This window comes from Notechis scutatus, chromosome 1 (assembly GCF_049901735.1).
Source record: "Notechis scutatus isolate UNSWTSFEM ecotype Mainland chromosome 1, rNotScu1.2, whole genome shotgun sequence".
Lineage (NCBI taxonomy): Eukaryota > Metazoa > Chordata > Lepidosauria > Squamata > Elapidae > Notechis > Notechis scutatus.
The window spans coordinates 191,682,496-191,709,398 of NC_142009.1; the positions used below are offsets into that span (position 1 = coordinate 191,682,496).

Below are 26,903 nucleotides of genomic sequence, written 5' to 3' on the forward strand. Positions count from 1 at the left end.
CGTCCTGAGGGGATCAGTTGAAACAGATTATGTCCAGTTTGTGAGGAGTCTGTAGATACCGTGTTTCTCATATAATAAGGCTGGGTCTTATTTTTTTTTGAGCCCCGAAAAAATGGCTAGGCCGTCTTTTCGGGGGTGAGTTAATTCCCCCCCTTGCATCTTAGGGTGGGCGGCGACGGCTTGGATGTTGACCTCGGCGTTGGTGGGGCACTTCGTATCGGGGTCAACGCAGGCAGCACCATATCCGGGTGTGCAACAAAAGTACTTCCTAATGGCAAGCCCCCCCAACATTCCTCCCCCCATTTCACATGTTTTAATATAGGCCTTAATTTGGGGGGAGGGACTTAATTTCATTTCATGCCTATAAAACATGCTGGGACTTCCTATTGGGGGAGGCCGTATTGTTGGAGAAACAGGGTATTTTCTCAGCCTTCTTTCTGATTCGTTCAGTATACAGATCCTCAATGGAAGGCAGGCTGGTTATGGTTGTTTCTTCTGCAGTCCTAATTATCCGTTGAAATCTGTACCTGTCCTGTTTGGTTGCTGTGCCAAACCAGACAGTTATTGAGGTACAAATGACAGAGTCAATAATTCCTCTGTAGAATTTTTATTGTAGTTTTACTGTAGAATCTAGTATGCCACAAATCATTAACCTCTGAAATTTACTCCATTTCCAAAAATGTTCCTGGAAGTTGCATGGTTTCAGAAGCATCCTTACGAAATAATAAAATGTGAGTGGCTGCAACTCAATACTTAGTTTGGAACTGTGGAGGAGGGGATACTGACTAATTTTACTTTGAATAAATGGGGCTTTGGGGACTGGCCAAATCACCACGGCAGCCATAAATGCTTGAAAAACTAAACATGTTCCAAAAGACTGTTTGGGAATGACAAAAGGGTTTTAAAAAATGATTTTACCCCTATCATGAAGACAAGTTATTGGCAACAGTAAAATGAAAAAGAAAGAGAGAGGGAGGGAGGGAGGAAGATCATTTACCACCACAAAGGAAATATGGATGCAGATGCAGTCAGAGAAAGGCATGAAAATAATTTTGACTAAAATCAATATTTAAAACAGAACATTATGATACTTGTTTCACCTATACATATGCAAGAAAAGAGATTAAGATGAGCAATCAGGGTAGTCTAAACTTTAAAGTGGTAGTATCACATTCATGTAAATATTAGCAATAAAGCAGTAACATCATTCAGAAGGGATTTAGAAATTGTAAACTTCACTTACAGTCACTATAGCCAAACCTGAGAGTATATAATATAATAAATGACATGCTGTGTACGTATCAAGATGTAACCACCTTCAAGTGGATTAATTAGTAACCAAGTATTAATCCTGAGACTGGGCCATTTCCAGAAGGGCTTACAATAACATAATAATAATCCAGGTGGGTTTACAATAACCTAATAATATCTGATTTCCATTACTTAGCTATAGGATTAAATAAAAGGGCTGAAATAATTCTGTAGGTCTATGGCATTAGGTTATAGATGCATATATAGGTGATCTCCAAAATTATCTTATGGACAAGTAGTACCATATCTCAAAGGTCATAATATTACCTTTTCTTTCCATTTTGAAATGCAGTCATTGCAGAAATGAGTTGGTTTAGGCTTCTTTTCAATTTCAGCAAGTGCACTCCCCAATTTGAAATGATTTGCTTGCAGAAGGGCAGCTTTCAATGTTGCCTTTAACATATATATATATATATTTAAATATATGTAAATAACAAATATTTTGACGTAACCATTTTGTTTTCCCAGTTCTGATTATTGGGAGCAGAAGGAGACACTGAGATTAAATGATCTAGTTTAAAATACACTTAGTCCTCATTAGCAACTACAGGAACCAGCAACTTAGATATTGAGAGATCATTAAGTATAAAATCTCATACCCACTGTACTTACGATTTTACTTAAGCTTTGCTTTGCTTTATAGCTATAAAGACAGTCAGGTGTGCCCAAATGGCAGGGAAAGTTTCTGGAACTTTATTCATAAGGAAACTGAGTGAAAGGGCAACTCTTAATGTCCTTTTTCTCTACTCCTCTGGCCATTTGAATGCTCACCCCAGTGTTGGGATATTTAGTGACAAAAGAATTGATGTTTGCATTTACATTAATTGGAGAGAAAGGGATTACATGAGAGTAAGGAGGGACATATGGGCAATTCACTTGGAAAGGAATGTGCTAGCAGGACCCCTGGTTCACTTAGCAAGCAAACAAAAGCAGAAGGTGTAAAACTGATTAAAGTGTGGTCAGTTACAGGAAGCAGCTGTCAACTGGCTGATTAAGTTTCCAGAGTTGATCTTTTTAACTTGCAGTTAAGACTTTTTTAGGTATGCGCTCTGTTGCAGAGAAAAGCAGTTCAGGACTTTTTTATTTTATTTTTTTTGCCATGTATATGTATACATCCAAAGTAGACTATGATTCTGTAATTCTGTTACAGAATCTGGTTGTCCTGCTATAGATACATAAACCTCCTCCCAGAGGAGAACAACAGAAACAAACTGAAGTGGATGTGTGGGGTCTCTAACAATGCTTCAAGCTCTAAGCATGTAGCGCTTATAAGCAGTATAACGGGAATAATGGGAAGCGAGCTTCCTACAATCTTCTCAGCTGTCCTTACCACTCTCTGTATGGACCTTCTATCTGAGTCACTTCTACCATCATCTTAGCTGCAAAGGGTCACTGTCCAAGCTAGTTACTAATTGAGGACTATCTGTACTTGTTTTATTGTTCTAAAATATTTGCTCAAATAATATTAACCTATTATAGCCAATGAATCTTCTAGTAAAGATAACATTGTTCCTAAACATTTCAACCCTATTCATGTATTCATTCATTGTATTTTAATTCATGTCAGATTAACTTGTGCAAAGTGCCTTTCCTTAAATGTTAAAATGGCTTTCCTTAAATGCAGCCCCAAAACTGAAAGGTTGTTTGAGTAGTTACCAGCCTAACTTCATTGATGTATGCATTAGAGGTGCACCTCTGAAGACAGCCAAAGGATTAAAACTGAAGACTGCATTTCAGCTGAACAAAAGCGACCTAATGTAGATATTTAAAAGGTCAAATATATATTAATTTCCAATGTACCTCATTAAGCTGTGCAATGGTATCATTTATATTCTTTGCATCTGAAAACTGTGGAGTTTCTTTGTAAGCCTGAAGCATCCGTTCTAAGCCTTTAAAAAATATAAACACAAGGATTTGCTTAGTCTTCATACACTTCTAAATTAAACCTGGAAATCAACCATGATATAATAGCACTGTTAGCAAATTTCCATTATTTCCATTAAAATATTTTTTAGGTTCTGAATACAATATGTAATGTTAGAATAAAGCAATATACATGCTATTAAAAAAAGAATGAACAATATTAGAATGTACACAATGGTATTCATCTACTTTCAAGGGTAGAAGTACTAATCAAAAGGAACATTATTCAGGCACCCACAGTTTTGTTACAGTGACAGTGTGTCTTGTTTAATATCAGTTCAAACTTTAGGAACCTACATATCATATTTTCACCTTAAAACAGTTGAAAAGGCTGTTCCAAATTGAAGATGTTACTTGTATTCCTACCATACATCCTCAAATCTCTATAAGTACTAGGAAAATCCCTGCTCCATTTGAATATTTAAAAAGTTAAAAGATGTAGCCCACTCTCTTAAGTAGGGCTTTTGATCTTGTACCCCTTGTTGATCTATGAACTTATATGGGGGGGAAACTACATTATTTTTGTTAACCTATAAACTCTAACTTAATTGTTGCTTTTTATTTATAGGCAAGAAAGTAAAGTATGGTATCTAAACTCCCCTCCATGTTAACTTCAATATATTTCATTATCTAAAATCATATTCCAAAAAGGGTATTGTTTTTTTATTGATTTAATGTATTTAATTTTTTAATTTTTAAATATTTTAATAACAATATAAGCAGAATTGGTTTCATTTGTAATGTAATCTCTCGATAGATAGATAGATAGATAGATAGATAGATAGATAGATAGATATAGATATAATCTAGCTATTTATCATTTATCTATCTGTCTGTCTATCTATCACTGATCTATCTAATCGATCTGTCTGTCTGTCTATCCTCTATCTACTATTTGTCATTCATCTATATTATTTTATTAATTTAAATACATTTTTCTGAAAAAGTCTCTGCAGATTTCAGTGAATTCTCAAAGGAGTCCCATGACAAAAAAAGTTAAGAACCCCTTCTGTAAATGTTACCAGCTAAAGGGGCCAACAAAACCCATTATCCCAAGGGGAACAAACTAAGTGAGAGTTGGGCTTCTTTAAGTTTGGAAGAGCTAGAAAGGGCACGAATTAGATACACCATCACCTTGTGTAAATGATCAAGTATAAAATGCTGAAAGTGTGAGGTAACCTGTTTTGTCCTGTAGGGCCTTCTCCAAGTCTGTTTGGACCCGTGTTATTTTAGCTTTAATGGCAGTTTGTCTCCTTTCTTTTTCAATTAGGCTCATCATATCTTCTTCCTTTTATAGAAGAGGGGAGAATGAAACCAAGATTAATAGGTTTTGATTAAAAGGCACGCAGGGTATGAAGTATATTTTTGGTAATGTTCTCAACTCATGCCCATTGTCAAACTAGCAATTTGCTGTTTATTTTAGTAGCCTTATGAATTATGAAATGCTTCAGACATTAAAAGGAAAGAGTTGGATCCCTCTGGCTGTGGGGGGGAAAAAGTGGACAGACATTGCTGACAGTCCGAATCAAGGGTGAAGCTCACAGATGCCCTTCTACCCTAATATACTTTCCCAATTTGGTCTGTAATAATTTGTTTTTAAGTTTATATGGAAGTGTCAGTGGAAGACAGCAGATTCCTTGTTGTTTTTAAAATTCCATTATAGGGGTGTCCATTCTCCTCTGCATCAACTTTTTGCTTCAGTTGTCTCCCAGAGACAACTTGTGTCACTTTCTCATTAAAAGTTTAATCAAAATCCACAAAGATGCCAGATGAACAACTGTATGGTCCCTAAGTCATAACAATCAAGGCTAGCTCTAGAACTGTTATTTGTATTTAATCTTTCCTCAGCTTTAGCCTTCACTTCACAAATAGTTATGGGTGAACACTTCAAATAGGCACGTCTGCCTGCCTACCTCCCTACCTATCTCTCATCTCTCCCTGCCTACCTGTCTCTCATTTCTCCCTCTCTCACACACACACCTCTCCCCCCCCTTCTCTCTCATTTATCATCTATGATCGTGATGGCAAACCTATGGCACACGTGCAACAGGTGGTCCGCAGAGCCCTCTCTGTGGGCATGCGAGCCGTCGCCCCAGCTCAGCCTTCCACTGGCCAGCTGATTTTTGTAGGGGGTGGGGTGTGCATGTGGGAGATGCGTGCACATTCGTGGGTGTGGGGGGAGTACAGAGGGGTGTGTGGCATGCCCCGCCACCGCTCCCCCCTTTTGCTCCCAGGAGGCTGCAGGGAGGCCTGCTAAGCCCAAAACGGGGTGTGGGGTGTGTGTGGTGTGGGCCCCCCACTGCCTATTTTTGCTCCCAGGAGGCTGCAGGGAGGCCTACTAGGCCCAAAATGAGCAGGGGGGGGTCACGCGCACATGCGTGGGGATGGGGGGAGCATGAAAGTTCACACATGCATGCGGAGCGGGGGGTGTCAAGCACGCATGTGTAGGGGTTGGGGTGAGCGGGAAGGGATCGCGCTCATTGCCTTCTGGGTGCAGGCATCACTGATCTATGATCTACCTATCTAATTTATATACCACCTATCTCATGAAAAATAACTCTGGGCAGCATACAATAATCAAGTAAAAAACAATATATACATAAAAATAAGCATTTCAAATATAAAAAGTCAACCTTAAACAATTAGAGATTAATTGAAACAATATAAATATATTTTAAAAATATCTAAAGGGTGAAATAAAAATTGAGATTATGTGGGATAAAAAGTTGGAAGCTGAAAAAAGCAATTCTGTAGTAATCTTGAATCTTTTCACATGGCCGTAGGAATTTATGTTATTGAAATCTATGTCCCTGTGAAATAGACATGACCCCTTTATGGCTTTTCTCCAAGTTGATATGTGAGCAGAATTTGAAATACTGCAGCCCTATTAAAGAATTTGCATGTGTTTAATTAAAATACTAGAACGCAGTAACTAATATTGAGTCTCTTCAATTAAAAATAGAGACATTGAAATCCTGGCTATACCCATAATGATTTTTAAAATATTTTGTTCGACTATGCTGTCATATCCTTGTGCATCTCAGATCTGGTTTATACTGAATACCAAGTGTTATTCACATAAGTATTCTGTGTGACATTGATCCATATAGGTGTAAACTTAACCAGGCTAGCAATTTTCCTGTCATGCCATGTACTGATAAGGTTGCATCTGAAAAAGCACAAGTCTCTGTGTGTGACAGGAATATTTTATGGAAATATTTTATGGGAAAGTATTTTAACAATGTCTTTCATTCAACATGAGTCAAGATTAGGGGAAGAAGCGTACACAACTATGTGGACAGAAGCAAATCTTGTTTATGACTTGCATATTTTAGAGGACAAAGTATATTTGGTTTGAGCTACAATAATCTAGATCAGGGTTGTCAAACTCAAGGCCCGCGGGCTGGATCCAGTGCTTAAATCTAGTGCTTAAATCTGGGCCTTAAATCTGCCCTGGAAACAGTGAAAGACTGGCCTGCGGTGCCTCTGCCAATGAAAACGCCGCTCTCTTTTTAATGGCAGAGGGTTGCAGAAGGCCAACACAGCCAAAAACAGAGCTCGGGAGTCCGTTTTCGCTGGCAGAGCTCTCAGCCCACCACAGGCTCCCGCGACATGAATGATGTTGACCTGGCCACGCACCCCTCTCCCCTGGGGTCAAACACAGCCCTGATGTGGCCCTCAATGAAATTGAGTTTGACACCCCTGGTCTTAGATGGTCATTAGAAAGCATCACAGAGATAAGGAAAACGTTTCCCTGGTGGGGTCTGACTCAGAGGTGGTATTCAGCAGGTTCTGACCAGTTCTGGAGAACTGGTAGTGGAAATTTTGAGTAGTTTGGACAACTGGCAAATATTACCTCTAACTTGCCCTGCTCCTATCTATTCTCTGCCTCCTGAGTCCCAGATGATCAGCTGGGTCTACTTTTGTTGCCCTGCACAGGAGAACGGAGCTGGAAAGCAGGTGAGTGGGGTGGGATGGGGATTTTACAGTATCCTTCCCCTGCCACACCCACCAAGCCATGTCCACCAAGCCACACCACGCCCACCAAGCCACACCCACAGAACCGGTAGTAAAAAAAATTGAATCCCACCACTGGTCTGAATTTGTTTAACCCTGATATGCTGTTGTTTAGTCCCCATCTAAGTAGAGTTAATTTGTATTTTCCTTTAAGTGAAGGAAATAAAGTATTAAACTAAGTCATTGATACTGAAGGTGTTGATTTTCCGTGCCATGATTCCCATAGAATGCATTATAAGATATGGGCTATGTTGGCACAATATTTGTCCATAATTAAATGTAGTTTCAGTCAGAACACTTCAGAATTCGTTTAATCCTGAACCATGACACACTTGCTGTGTTTGAGAGTACAATAGACTACAATTTATGTTATTTGCCCATCTCTCCTTCCAAAGTGATTATAAAATGTGTGCTGCAGAGATACAGCTCCAAAATCAAAGATTCTTGCCACTTTTAATCCCATTGATTAACAGAGGCATTGTGAATGTATACATATGCTGTCTCCTTTGTTCTCCTTTTCCTCTCTGTTCTGCATATTCCTGATTAGAAGACTAATTTTCTTAAGTTCTGCCTAACAACATACTCCGGTGGGAAAAGTAGTTTAATCTCTTTTCTTCACCATGAAGGCTTTATATTGGATCATGAAATGTGCTTACAGTTTATAGGAGATTTTAAGCTTCAGATTCTGAATACTCTATAACAGGGGTGTCAAACTTGATTTCATTTTGGGCCGATCAGGATCATATTTGAACTTGGGGGAGGTTATGTCCAGGGTGGGCATGGACAGCTTGACGTCAGTCATGTTGGGAGTGCCTATGGCCCGAGAGCTCTGTCAGCAAAAAACGGGGTCCCAAACTCCATTTTTGGCAGGGATGGCCTCCTGCTACCCTCTGCAACAAAAATGGAGTTCAGGAAGGCTGTGCAGGGCCCTTGTGAGCTGTTTTTGGCCACGGTGCCCTCCTGCAGCCCTCTGGTAGTGAAAACGGAGACCCTCCGCACTCCGTTTTCACTGGCAGAGGCACTGCAGGCTGGACCTTTGCTGTTTCCAAGGCGGCCCAGTGGGCCAACTCTGCAGGCCAAATCTAAGTACCCTGCAGGCCTTGAGTTTGACACCCCTGCTCTATAGTAAATGGTTTGGGTTCTACTCATGTACCAGGAAAACCCCAGGTGAAGGGAGGGGTGGTGTAAAACAAAAGTCAGGGTGACAATGGCAACCACGTAATCAATATCCTGCTCCTTTTGTATGTAAGTTGAAATCATGAGCATACACAAAGAATTGCACCAATGTGATCACCATCTTGACATTTTGATATAGCAATAGCAATTAGACTTCACAGTGCTTTACAGCCCTCTCTAAGAGGTTTACGGAGTCAGCATATTCTCCCCCCGCCCCCCCCAACAACCTGGGTCTTCATTTTACCCACTTCAGAAGGATGAAAGGCTGAGTCAACTGTGTGCTGGTCAGAATCGAACTGCTGGCTGTGGGCTCAACTAGCCTGCAATACTGCATACAACCACAGCTCTTGGTGGCATAGTGGCTAGATATTTCACCTACCCCTTGGACACTGCTGTCATACACATGTGCTGTGCTTGTGAATGAACTGAAGCATTCCAACCTACCAAAAATACAATTGGCTCGCTTGTGGTTTTGTCTTGTGCAAGCATAACCAGATTCTATACCACCACCCCCAGTTAGTTAATCCATCCTGATATCTTTCAGACGTGCTCTGTTTCAGCTTCCAGCATCTCAGTCAGGAAAAACTTAAAACGATTCCTTCCATGATTGAGGACAGGAGATTTGGCAGCCCACTTACGTAGTAGTCTGTTAACAAGAGTTCGAGCTTGGTCTCGGCAGCGGTTACTGACATTTCGTTCACTAACATCTGCACGTCCTTGTCAGCTTCTGCTTCAGCGACAACACTGTGAACCTTTTCATGACACTAGAACGAATGACAGATGAGGTTAGACTTCCCAGTAATATTTAATTCAAAGCAAAAGAATGTGGGATTAACATACCGCAATGAGGCTTTGTCCAAAATGAGAAAGAAGCTGGCTGTAACGATGTAATGTATTGCAGAGAAGCAGGAGTCTGTCTTTTTCGAGGTCAAGAATGCTCTGTGGAAAAGGAAACAATGATTACTCTATGCCAGGGGTGTCAAACTCACGGGGTCACAACGGCATCTTGTGACGTATCGTTCCCCCCTTCACTAAATCGGGCATGGGTGTAGCCAGTGTGTGATGCATCCGGCCCATGGGCCGGGAATTTGATAGCCCTGCTCTATACAGAAAGAAACATTTAAACATGAGAGTCAGAGCAGTTACTTCAACCTTACTCAGCCATTAACCATTAGGGCTTGTATCTAAAGTGAATCCTATAGCGTTGAATGGGCCTTCATTCACTCAGATTAGCTTAGAGAGTGCATGAAAGTAGTAGGTGGAAGTGTTAGATACATAGGTGCCTTGAGATGACCAAAAAGAAAAGTGGGATAAAACTCAATAAGTCAAGACCAAATCTGGCTCAGTCACCACAACCAGAGGTTTATTCTTCCTTGGAGATTCTGGTCCTGGTAACCAGCCCAGATTCGATCTTGCAACATTATCCTGGGACATGTATATTTGCCTTTACTCAATCAGTCAGTTTAAAAAATTCTGAATGTACAATATTACTATTGATTAGGGGCACTTTGAACCCTAGTGATTATGAATTGTCAGGCATACATGCAGGAAGTATTTTTTTCAAAAACATTGCATTCTTGTACTTAAAGTGTGATTTATATTTGGGACTTGATCTTTCGTTCTGGCTGTCGCTCACTGTTGAAAACTCAAACAATGAAAGACAGGTCTTTGAAACATGCCCATCCAAACATCAGGATGCACCTATGTTATTTGTTGTTGGAAAGAAAAGGTTTGCTCTTCTGGAGTGAAACTTAGGAAAATTGATGTCAGGAAGAGAGTAAAACTCTCTGAGTAACTAGTTCTACTACAGCTGGGCAGAAGATTGCATTTATGCATTCCCTAGAATTTCCTCCCATCAGTTCCAGTCCTGCTAGAAATATTGGTTAGAGAGGTTCATTCTGGTTCAGAATTTATTTCGTAAAACTTCCCTGAGTGAGGCAGATGCAAAATCAAATCTTGTTTCCTTCTAATCAGCACAAAAAATGCAAAATAGTAATCAAACATGATCTAATTGCTTATTTAATGTGGTGCACCCAAGTCGATAATGATGCATCATTCCAAAAACTAGATGAAGAAAGGAGTGCAAGTGAAATTATCTATCTCTCTCCCTCTCTCCCTCTCTCTCTTTATTAGGAGCAGCTTTATTTCCCTATGGAGCTTTAAGAATTGATTCTAAGATTACTTCAACAATGTATTTCTGGGTCACTGAAGCCATCCATTTGCACTAACAATAGCTGGAGAATGCCATTTGCTTGCATATTGTTAAGAGCAGAAAGAAATGGACCCAAACACTTGGGAAGCAGCTGGAGCTCCATCAAAAACTAAGCTGGGGTTTGGATCGTGAATCTTTCTGACTGTTATGTAGGTGTGTTCCTTTTAGCTAAAGAGTACTGAAGGAGTTGGATAAGATCTAAGGATGTAATTAAGGATACAGAAGCTCTCAGTGGAGGTGGTGATGCTCAACAGCGTTTAATTAAACTGCTCCAAGAAAAAAAAGAGAGAGAGAAGATTTATGGCCAATTTGTTTTTTTTTTTTAAAAAAGAAGCACTTTTAACAAATTTCAGTATTTTTACTATTTTTTAAGATTCTAATCTAGTTCTGGGTGGTCATTAATCTGATTTTAACTAGGTTGGACTCAATGAGATATATGCTAAGAAAAAAAGAAAGAAAGAGTCCAGGAGCCCTTTTAGTCTTGCATGACTACACATCAACTATGGAGCTATTTATTTTAGCATTTTAGCAAGCCTTGCAGGCGAAAGGACAAGGTTGTCAGTCATAGCCAGAATAGAATCATGGAGTTGGGAAGGCCCTTGGAGATCAATTCAGGATCCACTGGGCCATATCTGGCAGACAACCCTTCAGCCTGTCTGAAGACTTCCAATAAGGGAAAGCTGGTCATTTCAAGTGGCAGTCTGTTGACATCTTCTTTGAATCTACTTCTTTGTAGTTTAGCTCACTGCTTCTAACTGCGCTCTGGGACAGTGGTGGGATTCAAATTTTTTTACTACCAGCTCTGAGGGTGTGGCTTGGTGGGTGTGGCAGGGGAAGGTTACTGCAAAATCCCCATTCCTCCCCCACCCCACTAACCTGCTTTCCAGCTCCGTTCTCCTGTGCAGAGCAACAAAAGAAGACCCAGCCGATCAGCTGGAACTAGAGAGGCAGAGAATAGATGGGGGCGAGGCCAGTCAGAGGTGGGATTTGCCGGTTCTCCGAACTACTCAAAATTTCCGCTACCGGTTCTCCAGAACTGGTCAGAACCTGCTGAATACCCCCTCTGCTCTGGGGTAACAGAAGATAAATCTACCCCTTTGCCTTCATAATAATCCTTTAGATATCTGAATGCTGCTGTATCTTTCTGCGGTCATCTTTTCTTAGGCTAAACATATTCATTTTCTTTAATTGTTCCTTACGGGATGTTTTAATGTGAACAACATGTTGGTTTTAACTATTTGGAAGGAGGAAAGCATACAAATACATATTAAATATTTGTTTTTATTTTTAAAGCTAATATGTCTGCACAAAAGCAGGAATCAGTCCAAGCCAAGAATTTATATTTCGCTGTTCATCTTGTCAGGGAATAAATCTTGGGAACAGCATGAGCCATGGAAACTAAACATATCTTGACAACATTTATGTTGCTGCAAATCAATATACTTTTACCACGTGGTGCTCTGTCTTGCCAGAAAGTAAGGAAAATAATACATTACTGATGAAATTCATATACTCACATTTGATTTTACCAAATATAGGTAACAATTGCCATAAAAGTATACTACAAACCAGGAAACTTCAGTTGGCATGTGAAGAGATCTCTTTATCTACCCTGTTTCTCCAACAATACGGCCTCCTCCAGCATGTTTTATAGGCATGAAATGAAATTAAGCCCCTCCCCCCAAATTAAGGCCTATATTAAAACATGCAAAATGGGGGGGGGGAATAGTGGGGGGGGGGCTTGCCATTAGGAAGTACTTTTGTTGCACACCCGGATATGGTGCTGCCTGCGTTGACCCCGATACGAAGTGCCCCACCAACGCCGAGGTCAACATCCAAGCCGTCGCTGCCCGCCCACCCAAAGATGCAAGGGGGAGAATTAAGTCACCCCCGAAAAGAAAGCCTAGCCATTTTTTCAGGGCTCAAAAAAAAACAAGACCCGGCCTTATTATATGAGAAACACGGTACATATGTGCCTTTTTATTCTGTCCTCCAAATATGAAAGTTAATGATGATGAAAATCTGACAGATGGGAGAAGGGGAAAGAAGCTGAATCTGTGGTAAGTGAGGATGAAAAAGGAAAAAATTTCTTATCCTTCCTCCAAAGCAGGGGTGTCAAACTTGCAGTCCGCAGGCCAGATGCATCATGTGGTAGCCACGCCCACCCCCAGATAAGCAAAGGGGGGGAAAGTTGCAATACATCACATGACGACAACGTGTTGTCGTGAGTTTGATACCCCTGCTCCAAAGAATTAGTAGCAGCTCTATGAATAACTTCTTGCCTGCTGTTACCTACATCTTTGCATCAGGCTTAATGCTGGGAAAGGAAAAATGATTATCCTTCCATAATTAGGAAGTTGTAGGTGGTTCTCTTGCAAAGAGCCCAGGAACTTGCTCTAAGTTTTTTTTTAGAGTTGTGGTCAGGGGTGGGATTCAAATTTCTTAACAACCGGTTCTGTGGGCATGGCCTAATTTGTGGGTGTGGTTTGGTGGTCATGTGACTGGCTGGGCGTGGCTTGTATGTAAATATTGTAAATATACATGTACAGATTGAATTTTTTATTATAAAAAAAGAGCAACTTTTACCCAAAATCAGGCAAAGCAGGCAGGCAGATTGAGCTGCTTGCAGAATCACAGCTTCACTCCCAGGTCTACCTTTCTGCAATCTGCTGCCTGAGTCTGCACTGAAAAATAGAAGCTTCAATCCTAAGGAAGGTTCAGCTCTGCTCTCAGGCCACTTCTCCCTCCCCCAATCCCCTAAATACCACCCCTGATTGGGCCTCAGGGAAGCCTCCTGGGTGGGGTAGGTGAGGAGGGGAGGGGCCAGCTAGTGGTGCGATTTGCCGGTTCTCCGAACTGCGCAGAATCGTAACAACCAGTTCTATAGAACTGGTCCGAACTGGTAGAATTCCCACCCCTGATTGTGATCCTGGGAAGACTTTTTGGCATGGGACCATGCAGGGTATTTAAAAATGAAATGAAATTGCTTCAACTAATGAGTCCTGCTCTCACACACAGTTCATTCTTCTGGAATGGTGACAAAAATTCTGCACGAGGTCTCCATCAGTACAGTTAAAATTATTGGCCCATTTACATTGGGGATTTATTTGTTATAAATAAATAACTTTCCATCATAGAGTGACAAGTGTGGGATGTTTGAGATGCTGGGAACAGAAACCATTTTATTTCATATCTTCAACAAAACAGGGTTTAAAGTTATACTTTGGGGGGCCTTAGATGTTTTATCTTGAACGCACATCTGTAAATCAGGAGGTGCCTCACGGAATTGCAAATCAGACTTGAATATAATTGGAAAAGGAAAGAATATGACTTGTTTCCAGCTGAAGAAAAGCTCAGTAGAGACATAACAGTGCTAGAAAGAAACCTCTAGTGACTTGCCTGATGCCCATTTTCTAATGTCTGCTCCCATTTCACGCGAGTTTCACAGGCAGTTAAATTCTTCTTGTAATAGTCTTCATCTTCCTTTGCCAGTTTGATAGCAGATTTTTCTAGGTTTCTGAGAAACTGAAATGAAAATATAAGTGCAGGATTTTTTTTTTTTAAAAAAAGCATAATTGATTTCACACAGCAGGGGCACTGCTTTCAAAGCAGGTTAATAGGTGAAAATGGTATTTTATCTTGACACATGCAAGGAAAGAGGAAAAAGCAACTTCTCTGTAATCACTAAGATTTACCAAGTAATGTAGAAGAATAGGAGAAATGTGCTATTATGGGCTATGGAAGTGCTGACAGATACTTCCCCAGAAGGTAATTAGCAAGCAGATAAGTGTTCCTCTGGGAATTGAACATCCTGAGTCAAGTTACCTGTCTACCTACTCCACCTCATTTATATAATGTCTCCATTTGGGCATACACCTGTCTGAAGACATACCTTTTTTTTGCTCTTTGGGGAAGCCAATGGGTGGGAGCTTTCTGTATCACGGAAAAGTGCTTCATGGTCCTTGGTCAGCTCTTTTAACTTCTTCTTGGCCTATCCCGCAAATACACCAATATCAACAGAATTCATAATCAGAGTGAATTAGATCAGGGGTGTCAAACTCAAGGCCTGCAGGGTGCTTAGATCTGGCCTGCGGGGCTGCCCGGAAACATCCAAGGACTGGCCCGCAGTGCCTCTGCCCGCAAAAATGGAGCTTGGGAGGGCCGCTGGCGGAGGATTGCAGGTGGCCATCCCAACCAAAAATGGAGCTTGAGAGCCCATTTTCACTAGCAGAGGGCTCAGGCCACCACAGGTGCCCCCAACACAAGTGACATCAAGCTGGCCACATCCACCCCGGCCACACACACACACCACCCCCCTCCTGAGGTCAAACACAACCCTGATGCAGCCCTCAATGAAATCAAGTTTGACACCCCTGTCTTAGATGCTTTGTTGTTCCATATCTTGGGAGTTGCCTACAATCCAAACCATGGGTATTGGGATATCAAAAGCCAAGAGGGTGAGTACAACTATGGGACTGAAGCTCTACTCTTTTTAATGCTCATTGGCTTCGTGACTGTTTTTGACACACAAACATACACAGCCACGGTAGGCATCTCTGGCTTGCAGTAGGTAATATTTAGATGAGATCTATCAGTCACTGCCCTGAGAATAGTAAATATTTCATTGTTGCATACTGGTCAGTGTAATATAGGGTAGAAGAAAATGTTCATTTGTTAAAAAAAGAAAACAGAGTTGTATCTTCCAGATTACTAATTTTTAAGCACTGGAAAATTTTAAGTCCCTTATTTTAGAATCACCTGCTTTCCTTCTTGACAATTAGAACTCAGTCAGCCAGTATCTTTTTTGTGGTCATTAGAGACACCCACTTCTGAATCCCATTTAGGTAAATGGAGCCATTGCAGCAGTTCCCAATGGATGGTTCACTTCTAAGTATTTTGCAGGAATAAAAGATTAAAACTTGCCTTTAACTGTTGACGCCAGTTACTGGTAACTGCTTCGGCTGCCTTTTCAACTGTATTGTCTACCTTGTGGTACCACAATTGAGGGAGGAAGGATATAAGGGTTTGTTAGGTTTTCATTTTTAATCTTAGAACTGATACGATTTCAATAATTTACTTTGGGGGAATATAACCTAATATATTTAGTTACGTTGGACTTTTTAACTGAAGGTAAGTTTTAAATCTTGATTTTTTAAAAGAGCCTTTTTTTTTTTACAATAGTTAGCATAAAACAAAAAATTATCCAAGAGAATAACAGTTTACATTTCTTTCAGTGTAGGACTTGCCAGGCATATGTGTCTATCTACCATATAAGAAAAGGATGATTGATTTTTTTTTTAACCTCACACCTGCACATAGACACCAAGTTTTGCTAAAGAAATACGTTGGAAAAAGCTTTATAGCGAAATCTGTAGGAAAAGAGAGGTGGGGCAGAGAAAAGTGAATTGCATCGACTGACATATAATATTGTGCACACCATCCTAAGAACAATTCTATCATTTTCAACTTGATCTCCCATTGCACTTATCACCAAGTTTTTCATGGACCATGTTTCACAAGGTGTCCATTTTACAGTGTCTTAGATCAAACAAATCACAAAGGACAGAATGGGTAACCAGTATGTCTTTAGGTTAGAAAGATTTTCTGCCTAAGAGACCCTTGAAATGTGTCTGATGCCTTCGTCTTGTTTTGCCAGATCACACAATTGTTGATTGACTGCTTAGAATCCTAAGAGGTGGAAAGCATGCAGTAGGTGCTTTGCCCACAAGATGCACAGTATGGAATAAATCACCCTAATAAAATCATGATTCTCGAGCCACACTCAAAAAACTTCAAAGGATTCATTAGAGGCAACATACTGGCATTGTCTTGTATGAAGCCAACTCTGGCATACATAATTTATAGTCACCTGTGATGCTGTTTCCCACCTCCTCCCTGGGTGTCTCATAAACCAGATTCTTCAATTGAGCATGTTCATGGGCTGGCTGTCATCATTCACATTCTCCAATTAAATATATTCGTGGGCAAAAGCTCTGGTATTTTAGTTACAATCTTTTAAAGATAAGAGTTGGAATGTACGTTCAATTTCAAACTGTTGCACTGCTCTTCCAGATTTCCTTCATCCCCTCCCCGTTTTTTATGGCAACTACTAAAACAGGCATAGGAATGTTTTATGAGTTGATAAGATCATTGCCACAGCACAGTCACATTGTAAAGGGCAAGGCCCTTAGTGAAATTAGAAGCCCATCCCAAAAGCCAGATGTAACCTTCTTTTCACCTGCATATTTTACATTCAAGATTTGAAGGAGGAATCAGTTCCACTGTAAGCCAGATACAAGAAAAGCAGGTCACCTATGATGATCCTTGCCCATCTGGGTTGGTTAGAGACATGAGATAGGGTGAACTATCTCAAATCTGGACAATAAAGTCTGATTTGAAAGGAAATATTGCTTTTACAGCTTGCGGTCATGAATGACTCTCCTTTTTCTAATGCATCTTCTTCTTGTATCATCCCTCTTTGTCTGGTTCTCCAGGAATAATCTGGTAGCTAGTGTTGGCCAAAGTCAATTTTGCCCATGCTGCTATATTTGTAACATGTTGAGACCTGGGGAATGGATGAGATTCAAATGAAGGATTGGTAAGTTTTTTTCCCCATCGAGAGATATTTTGATGACAATTTGGGGTACAGGCTTGGATCCTAGTCAGTATCATGGTAGGCCCAAATACTGCAAGCAAAATGTTGCAGTACATTATCATAACAACAACGGTTATCTGAACTCACTGTTTTTTTCTTCTTCTCATGGTCCTGCAGGATACGATTCATTGGGTTTATCGCTTCCGTCTGAATGGCTTTGCCAAGCTTTCTAGATGCAGGACATAAAATATATACACCTATGTTATGAAAACTTGCCTTCTCAGAAAGCAATATCATTTGCCAGACAACCACAGCAGAAAGGATTGTAAATATCAGCCATGCAATCTCCTCCAAGGAGGCAATAACACAGCAATGTTTATTGTAGAAGTTTTAAAGCCCTTCCAGGCCTCACTACACTTTGAATAATGAAGCAGGTACTGCTTACCTGTGCAAATCTGATTCAGATTTCAGCTCCTCCGAAACACAAAGCGAAGTACGATGAATATAGCTAAAGAAAGACCACGGGGGGGAAGGAGACATATGTTTTTATTTCAGCTCCTGAATGAGCAAGTTATCATTCCTAAGAACCCGAGAAATATGATATTTTTACTAGGTTTGGGTTTACATTTTCCTATGATCTATTTTGGAAATCTGAGACCCAAGCTAATTCCGTAACAGTGGTTTTATAAGATGAATTGTAGATGCGTATTGCTTTATCGAAATGAACCCTGGAAGCAAGCTGGCTATATTTGAAAATAGTTTAGTGTGGCAAAGTGACACCTGAGTGATATGAAGTTAATGTGAGGGCTGCTTCATTTTTTCCCCCCAACATTGGAGCATTTTGTTTCAATTCTATTATGCACATAGATCAAAAGGACATGAGATAGATATGGACCATTAGTTAGATATAGATCAGGGAAACCCCCCTTGTATTTTTTTTTCAATTTGATCACTATCATTGACTAACAGTGGCATACTTTCCCTATTTTGGGTTGGGAAACAAAGACAAACTCCAATGAAAGCTCTATAATGCCTTTAACACATATTTTTTTTAAATATGGAGAAGCTTCCCAAGTTTCCAGTGAACCTCTCCCTGCAAAAGAGAAGATCACATGAACTTTGTACTAAGGCTTCTCTTGCTTAGCCCTCAACCATGTGAGGAAAGGAAAAAAAGAAAACCTTGCCTTTTTGTAATAGGCAAAGTTCTTTCCTTTGTAGATTCAAATTTCCCGGCTGGGAGAAATGCAAAAGGATTTGGTCAGCTGCGTTGAAAGTCCGAATCAGTTTATTAATAGGAAGGCAGATAAGAAGAAATCTCACAGTGTCCCTAGGATTAATCTAATAAGTGAGTAGGAAAACCTCTCTTTTATACACTTCAGGTTCTTTGATTTGTAGGTGTGAATCTTTGAAGACTTTGATTTCTTTGTGTGTGTTGAATTCTTTTCTTGGGATCTTGGTTTTTATGGTCCTGATCCTTTGTAGTTGCTTGTTTGCTATCTTGTTTCCTTCCTGCCATGCCTTTTGGTTTGCTTTTCACAAATTTTTATAATTTGCCATCTATTTGATTTCTATGGGAGAGGATCTTAGCTAGTTTGTAGGGTTTTTTCTCTGTGTCTCATGCCTGTAATTTTCTCCTTCCTTTGTTGTGAAAAGTAAGTTGGCTCCAGCTATTTTAATAGCCCTACTTGATAAAGGGTGGGGGCTGTTTTCCTAGAAGAGGGAGGAATCGAAACTTTCAACACATGTCTACATATATAATTGTTTCTAACAGAGATTGCCCATATCTGATATAAAATGAAAATGATGAAAATGAGAAGAAGGATTCCCATTTGTGATTGGGGACTATTATTAATCCACAAAAGTACTATAATAGTCAGTGGTCAAAGCCAAATCTGGCTCTAGGTTCTACTTCAGTTTACCTTTCCAATGAGCAACTGAGCTGGAAGATCATTTAAAAACAGTTTATTAGTGTACCCCAATTAAATGGGGTCTCTCTGTGAAAAAAAAAGAAGAGAGAATCTCTGGCCTCATGTTTCCCTCCTTTTTATGGCTAACACAACAAAGAAAATGCAAGAGGAAAGTTGACTGGACAGAATAAAAGTAACCTCCCCTTTGCATAGGAAATCAGTTGCATGTAGCCAAACATGTTACATATTTGCATCCCATGATATCACACATGTTCATTAAAATGAGGTCTGACATCAGAAGGGGCATAATTGTAAGGAAGAAAGGTTGTTCAGCATTCACCAAAGAGATAAGCCAGGCCTCAGGTTGTACTAACAAGCTTTTTCTTATCTGGAGCTAGTCTTCAGCTTGTTTATCAGTTTATGAATTTAAGTTAATACACCTCTTTTAAAAGAGAGAAAATAAAGTCAAATTAAAATACAAAGGAACTATATTAGTTAACAAATTATAAAACCCATGTCATTTGCCCCTCAGTGGTGGACTTCAATATAAAAAAAAATGATAGCCAAATCTCACATGACAATTTTAGGTAAGGATTCTAAACTCTTGTAATATTTGGTAATATGAAACAATTCTAGTTGTTTTAGAAACATTTTAGGGAGCCTGCGGTATCCCTGGGGGTTCCTCACAATCACCTTATTTGTAACCATCATGCATGGTGGTTCTCAACAGCTTCCAATGAGGATGCAATTGCTGCTGTTCTCAAGTGGAAAAAAATCAAGAAAAGCTGGTCTCAAGCAGAGCAATTCTTTTTTAATCATCAGAGCTCTGAGTTCATCCCATTTGGTCAGATTATTACATAACTACCAGCACATCCAGGAAGACAGATTTCCTTTTGTCACACCCAGAAGAGAAGAGGACTTGTAGACTGGGATCTCCAACAACCATCCGAGGCAACATATCTTTTTTACCCTTGAAGAAAATCCTGGACCAGGGGTGGAGGAAAAGAATATAAAAGTATAGTTAATACTTACCTCACTTTTATTTTAGTCAACATTTTGGCAAGCTTGTTTGCCAATTTCTCCAGTCCTTTACCGTATGTAATCTCCAAACTAGTTCTGTAGAGAAAAGAATCAGTGGGCACTCATTTGTCTTAGACCAGGGTCTCCAACCTTGGCAACTTTAAGACTTGTGGACTTCAACTCCCAGAATTCCTCAGCCAGCTTTGCTGGCTGAGGAATTCTGGGAGTTGAAGTCCACAAGTCTTAAAGTTGCCAAGGTTGGAGACCCCTGTCTTAGACGTTTAGAACTTTGGAAATTTCACCAAGGGAGGGAAAAATGAGCATTGGGGGGGAGGGGGCTGGGGGGCTGGAGGAGGGAAAGTGGGGAGACAGGAATCTATACAGCAGGAGTTAAAATTATACAGTAGTTTTAGCCTTGACCCAAACTGTGCTAGAGCCTGTACAAGCCAGAATCTTCTGCTAAACAGTCTAATAAATCTCACAAAAGTCAGACTTGGAGGAAGTTGAATAATATGTGAAAACAAAATGGACAAATCCACCAGTCCAAAGACAACATTAAAATGAATAGCTTCTGAAAGTCTGAATCAGGGGCAGCCACAGGAATGTTTCCATGGGCGGAAAGGAAAAAATCAAAGCTTTTTTGGAGTCTCCCTCTCCCTCTCTCCCTCCCTCCCTCTCTCATCTCAAATGACATCTAGGAATCTAGGATTATGGCTCATCAGTGTAGGTTGGCAAATGTCCTTTCTTGCCATTGCAAATGTTTTCAATCATGTTTATGGCATTAAATTAGAATCGACACTTCCCTAGCCTAGAGGGTTTCTCAACTAAAATTCATACATGCCTTTAAAAAAAATGGAAAGGAAATAATTTGATTTTTTTTTAAGATGGAAAGAAACTGAACAAGCAGAGAAATTATGCTTTACCTGTAACTGCCAATTCACTCTCTCTGCAACTGCTGGAAGCAGGGGGGGACAATTCATTAAGCTTTACCCAGCACTGGTTTTATCCCTATGCATGCACAGACCTTCCAGAACCTTCCCCCGGCCTTCCAGAACAACAGCAACAAAGAAGCAAAACATTTAACCAGTTCCAACAGGTCCATTTAGAAGTGGTTCGATTGCTAAGTTTTTAAGAACACAAATACTACAAAAATTGTTTGTATTCTAATTCAATACTTTCTTTTATTTCCAGACAGCATGAATCCATCACCGATGGATAAATAATTATTTAGTTGTGCTTGGAAGGATGATTAATGGGATTTTGCACCTTGTTTCAAGGAGTACTTTTTCTTTTGAAGGCACCTCTTTAGAAGAAGGAGGGTGGATTTGAACTTTTTCAAAACAATCGGTTTTCAAAAAACCCTTCCTCTTCCAACGCATGCTGCTCCTTGCACTTTGACAGAAACGATCTGTCATTCTGGAAATTTCACCCTTCCCTGCTGCTCTATTATTCATGTCACTCAGCAGCTCAAATTAAAGTCAGCAGCGCTCTCCTAAGAATTCTCATTTGCACTGTCATGAATCAGTTATGCCCTGTTTGCCCTCAGCACTCACGTAATTTACATGAGAAAATTGGTTTCCGTCTCTCAGCCACTCTTACTGGCTTTGACTGGAACGTAATTCATCAAACATACTCCTTGAATGAAGGTGGAGCAGGAGAGGACTATAAGAAAACGTACAGGATAAATAACCAGAGGACAGTTAAAAGAGTTATTACAGCCAGAGTAATTGGATAATTATAACTGGATCCTTTGAAGGCACCGATCACAGATCTGTATACTAATTCAGACACAGATGTAAATAAGTTGAGCAGTTTCTCTTGTTTATTCTTGATTTGATAATAGCAATAGCACTTAGACTTACATACCGCTCAGAGTTGGTATTCAGCAGGTTCTGACCGGTTATGGAGAACCGGTAGTGGAAATTTTGAGTTGTTCGGAGAACCGGCAAATACCACCTCTGACTGGCCTCGCCCCCATCTATTCTCTGCCTCCCATTGAGTCCCAACTGATTGGCTGGGTCTTCTTTTGTTGCCCTGCAGAGGAGAATGGAGCTGGAAAGCAGGTTAGTGGGGTGGGGGAGGGAATGGGGACTTTGCAGTAACCTTCCCCTGCCATGTCCACCAAGCCATGCCTACTAAAAAATAGTAAACAAAATTGAATCCCACCACTGATACCGCTTCAAAATGCTTTACAGCTCTCTCTAAGCGGTTTTACAAAGTCAGCATATTGCCCCCAACAATCTGGGTCCTCATAAGTTATAACTGAATATCTAAAGCAGCCTCTGTTGAAATGCTGAGGTTTGAGTAACACTGAGTCCATGGGTATCTATTCTTTATCGCAGGCAAGTGGAAAAAAACACTAATACACACTTCAGGAAAGCAATACACAACTCAGGGGTCATAAGCTTTGCAGGCAGACAAATCTTGACATTTCTTGTTTCAAAGGCCAAGACAGGAGGTGGTGACACAGTGCTTGAGAGCCAGTAGGAAAGGAATGACCGCTTAATTCACTGAGATTAAGAATTTTTGAAATTAATTTAAATGGCACTTTTGAAACAATCCCAAGATGAAATCAGAATGGCCTAAAATAAATACTTGGGGAGATCCCAAGATGTCATCTAAAATTGAAATGTTTTTTTTTTTTATGAACTGATAGAGCAGCTACTCCTGACATCACTCCATTAAATTGTACATCTGAAATTGTACATTCATGTTTGTCTTCAGGTTTTGTGTGAACACAGCTCTTGTGCATAAATGTATGGCTTACTGTGTTATGTGTGAACATGGGCATTGTACTTTATTCAATAAACCATGATTAAATCCAACCACAGCTTACTTCAATGTGCAAATCAAACTAGTTACTGAGACAAATACTTGCTTGATTCAGAATCAGGCTGTTAAGAATAGTTCAGCAGCTCCTAAAAAGTTGTGCATTTTATTTTCTCGGTATTATGGGGGCGGGGGGAAACACACTCCGATGCTCGGGCATCTATGAAAGGAAGAGCAGTGATTTTTGTTCACCTTCATTTCCCCCTCCCTTTAACTGCACAGATGGTAAAATGTTTCATTCTATTTATAAAAGCATCACTTTCATCTCATACAAAGGAAGCCCAAAGGTTTAAGATACAAGAAAATCATCAGTATAGTGGCAATTGCTTTTTTTGAAAGGTACAGCAAATGAAAACCATAGTGCTCAAAATATTTGACAAGAAAATGAATTGGGTTTTCAGGATGAAATAAGCTGCAGCTAAAAGTCTTCCCTCTCTTTTCAGTGATAAGTACATCTTAGTAAAATCTTATGGAATTTTCTTATGGAATAAAAAAAAATCAACAATAACAGCTACAAAAAGTGTCTTCTAACCTAGAGATATAACTGATGGGAAGGAAGTAGAATGGTAGATTTCAATTAAATGTCATCCATTTTAAATTAAATAGAACGGTTTAAAATTATTCCATATTGAAATCAGTAAAGCATATGCTTCAGTAAAGCATAAAAACTATAGCTAGAGTTTCCCATGTTATAAGATGTTATTCAGAAGAAGGGTGTGACTATTCTTACGTAATTCCCATCTCTGGAATGAAATCATGTGGGATGAACCAAGCTGAAGATCTGATTCAATGGTTCGCCTTGAAAATCAAGACCGGAAAAATGTGGCCCTCCCAACTGCTGTTGGATTGTCGCTTCTAATGTCTGCATTCTGTTTCCAGGATGGCTGAAACTGCTTGGGAATGTCATCCAACACAATTGGAAGACTATAAGTTTCCTATCTAGGCCATAAAGTGAACTTTAGACAAAGAATATTCCAGATCGCCTTTTGAATACTTGATTAATAAGCCAGCAATAGGGTTCAGATTAAATTCCTTTGTTTAACTGGGTCTGCCAGCTAGAAACCCCCCGATTTGGGTGTTCTATGTTGGAGGGTGTTCTGTGTAGGTAGAAGATCTCCATCCTGATGTCCTCTTGGATTTTAATCTTTATTTAATTTTTCATAAGTGTAATTGTTTTGTATTATCTTTTAAAAAAAACTTCTTTATCATTCTATAAGCCACCCAGAGGTGCTGCAACAATGAGATGGGGCAGCATGTAAATTTAACAAATAAATAATATATAAAATGTGTCAAGTAACTAACCTGCAGCAGAGTGACATGTGGAGCACATCAAATAACACTAGAGGTGATCAAAATAAATATAGCAATGGGGGAATTAAAGCAGATGTCACCCAGAACATGTTTTCCCCTTATTAGAAGAGCTATATTGACTTTCAATTAACAACTGAACTGAATTCAGAGGTCTCCTGTTTAAGAGCTTTAAAGTCAGTAGAGTTTGGAAATGGGTAACTTATAGACACTCCTCTTCCATATCAGTTACCTGTTCCTTATCATCCACAAGACATATTGATCCAGTATTTCACTCCTTTTTCATTTAACAGAGCTTATTGATTTATTTATTTTTGGTCACCTTGATCATTTCAAAATAGATGCTAAATAGATTAATAGATAGATTTCATTTGTATCAACAATGTTCTGCAGAGTTGTGCATTTCCCAATTGGCTAGAATTTGCTTCACCATCTCTTGAAATTCAGTTGATGTAGCATTCGTAAGTCTCTAAAGGGGAATTGTGCCTCCTTGGCTCAGATGTGTTTTGTGTAAAACAAGTGAAATGGAAAGCACTTTTTGCTCATTCCAGTTTGGCTCTTTGCAAAGTATCTGTAGAAATGACTTTAGCATCCTCTTGGCCTTCTCTTCCTCTGGCATTTTCTCTAGGAGGTCAAATATTTTAATTTCCTTTTTAAATTAATCATCCTGTATTGCTAGTTCTGCAAATTCAGTTATGGTTAATTTTTACTAGCAGAACAAGCCAGCTTCTTAAACAAATTGGCTTGCTTTAACAAACCCTGGCCAGAATTTCTTGGATTTAGACGAAATGGCAGCCTTGTAGCCAATCACAAACAGAAATAAAAACCTTCAATATTTTCTCAAGATGTGGCTATGCAAGTGTGGGTAACAGTACACGAGGGCACACAAAGAAATAAAATCCAGGTATATAATATTATTCTGAAACTTGTCTTTTCCCTCCATAGTATTAGTTGTCCTGGTTACCACTGGGTGAGTAAATTAAACACTCCTTGCAAACAATGCAGAGCCTCATCTTAAAGCCTGCTCCATGTGACAGCAACTCTCTCTTCCTTCCCAATTTTGAAAACAAAAACAAATTCAGTCGCACAATTTGTTGCATTCTTTCAGGCTGTTCATACATACCTCTGCTGAAGGATAGATAAGAGTTGCTTGCAGTAATTATCTCCATTTTTAGAATACTCTTTCAGCGCTTGGTATGCCTGATCATGCTGAAACACAGCACAAGGACTGAGTCATTTAGAGGGTTTAACATTTCACAATATTTCAAGCCTACGTTAGGGTGACCTGCTATGTGGTTCTGGCACAAAGCATTTGGAATTGTCTATACCTGCATGGGGTGTGTTATTGTGTGTTTGTGTGTAATGGGGGGGGGGGGGAGAGAGTGGAATGAGTGAGTGGCAATGATTTTCTTCCCAGCAGGAAACATTGGGAATAAAAGAATGGAAACTTAAAGGAATAACTCATTTTGTAAACAGGTGAACCAGTGAGAATATATACAATGCCCAAATTTGCGAGTGTGCGTGCACAAGAATTTCAGCTATTAAGGTGCAACTATTTTCAGTATCTGACATCTCCACCCAAGAAACTGAATGACTGGCCTACTCACAAAGAGATGTATTTACAATATTACCACAGCATTTTTAGCATCCATACAAGTGTACCTGCCTGCTCAGTTGTCTCCCTCTTTCAAAAACACCAGTTTTTCTGTTCTTAACGTATGAATGATGTTAATTTTTGAAAGCATTACAGTATTAATAAAACTGAAAAGCACAAAGCAGCAGAATCTAAACCAGTTTGTGTCCATATATAGTCAATCCAGATGAAGCAGAGAAAGACAAAAAAAAAAAATTGCTAACTCTGTCCAAAAATCCTTGTAAACTTTCTGTGAAATATTTCTAATGTCCAAAGATTAAAACTGCAATAGCAACAGCACTTAGGCTTATATACCGCTTCACAGTGCTTTTACAGCCCTCTCTAAGCTGTTTACAGAGTCAGCATATTGCCCCACAACAATCTGGGTCCTCATTTTTTCGGCCTCAGAAGGATGGATGGTTGAGTCAATCTTGAGCAAGTCAGGATCGGACTCCTGGCTGTGGGCAGAGTTAGCCTGCAATACTGCATTCTAACCACCGGGGCACCACAGCTCAAATACATTTGACACTGTAATATATGGATATTATCCTCAAGCATGTTAGTGATCCTCACTTGTTTTTGCAATGCATCTACCCAAAATGAAATTTGAAACATGACAAAGGGTTGAGGGTGTGTTTCTTTCAGGCTGTCCTCCAGTCAAAATCACCCAGCTCAGAGAAAACCCTGCCGTGATAATTGGTTGAAATAAAGGTTCTAGCAAGGATCAGAATCTCTTACAGGAGGCAGGAGACAAATGTGACAAAATATGTGATTGAACAAACTACTACTACTAGGAAGGGCACTGCATTTTATTTTATTTTCTCTATAACTCTTTACATACCCAGGAGTTGTTTCAAACAATCAGAGGAAATTTCGCCTTAACCACTGCCTGTAATTTTTTGCAGCCTCCTTCTTGATCTGCCATTTCAGTTAGAAGTGTAGTCTTTGAACTGGAAAAACTTAGGTGCTTCT

General features: G+C 39.8%; 1 protein-coding gene across 11 annotated transcripts in view; it reads right to left on the reverse strand.

Annotated features, from left to right (window-relative positions):
* NOSTRIN (nitric oxide synthase trafficking) overlaps nucleotides 1-26,903 on the reverse strand; it is a 38,890-nt gene that overhangs the window by 9,366 nt on the left and 2,621 nt on the right. For 4 of the 11 annotated variants that reach the window (XM_087949786.1, XM_087949782.1, XM_026685065.2 and 1 more), the window contains 12 exons: nucleotides 25,422-25,507; nucleotides 20,174-20,257; nucleotides 17,680-17,742; nucleotides 17,382-17,463; nucleotides 15,563-15,625; nucleotides 14,532-14,630; nucleotides 14,039-14,164; nucleotides 9,268-9,366; nucleotides 9,066-9,191; nucleotides 4,414-4,522; nucleotides 3,112-3,200; nucleotides 1,579-1,704 (listed from right to left, as the gene is read on the reverse strand). In XM_087949786.1, coding sequence (XP_087805912.1) covers nucleotides 1,579-1,704; nucleotides 3,112-3,200; nucleotides 4,414-4,522; nucleotides 9,066-9,191; nucleotides 9,268-9,366; nucleotides 14,039-14,164; nucleotides 14,532-14,630; nucleotides 15,563-15,625; nucleotides 17,382-17,463; nucleotides 17,680-17,742; nucleotides 20,174-20,196 — 1,005 coding nt within the window. In that variant the 5' untranslated portion in view covers nucleotides 20,197-20,257; nucleotides 25,422-25,507. Of the gene's footprint in view, nucleotides 1-1,578; nucleotides 1,705-3,111; nucleotides 3,201-4,413; nucleotides 4,523-9,065; nucleotides 9,192-9,267; nucleotides 9,367-14,038; nucleotides 14,165-14,531; nucleotides 14,631-15,562; nucleotides 15,626-17,381; nucleotides 17,464-17,679; nucleotides 17,743-19,153; nucleotides 19,229-19,834; nucleotides 20,125-20,173; nucleotides 20,258-25,421; nucleotides 25,508-26,772; nucleotides 26,902-26,903 lie in introns of those variants that run through there. The other 7 variants (XM_087949781.1, XM_087949778.1, XM_087949779.1 and 4 more) reach the window with 5 other exon arrangements.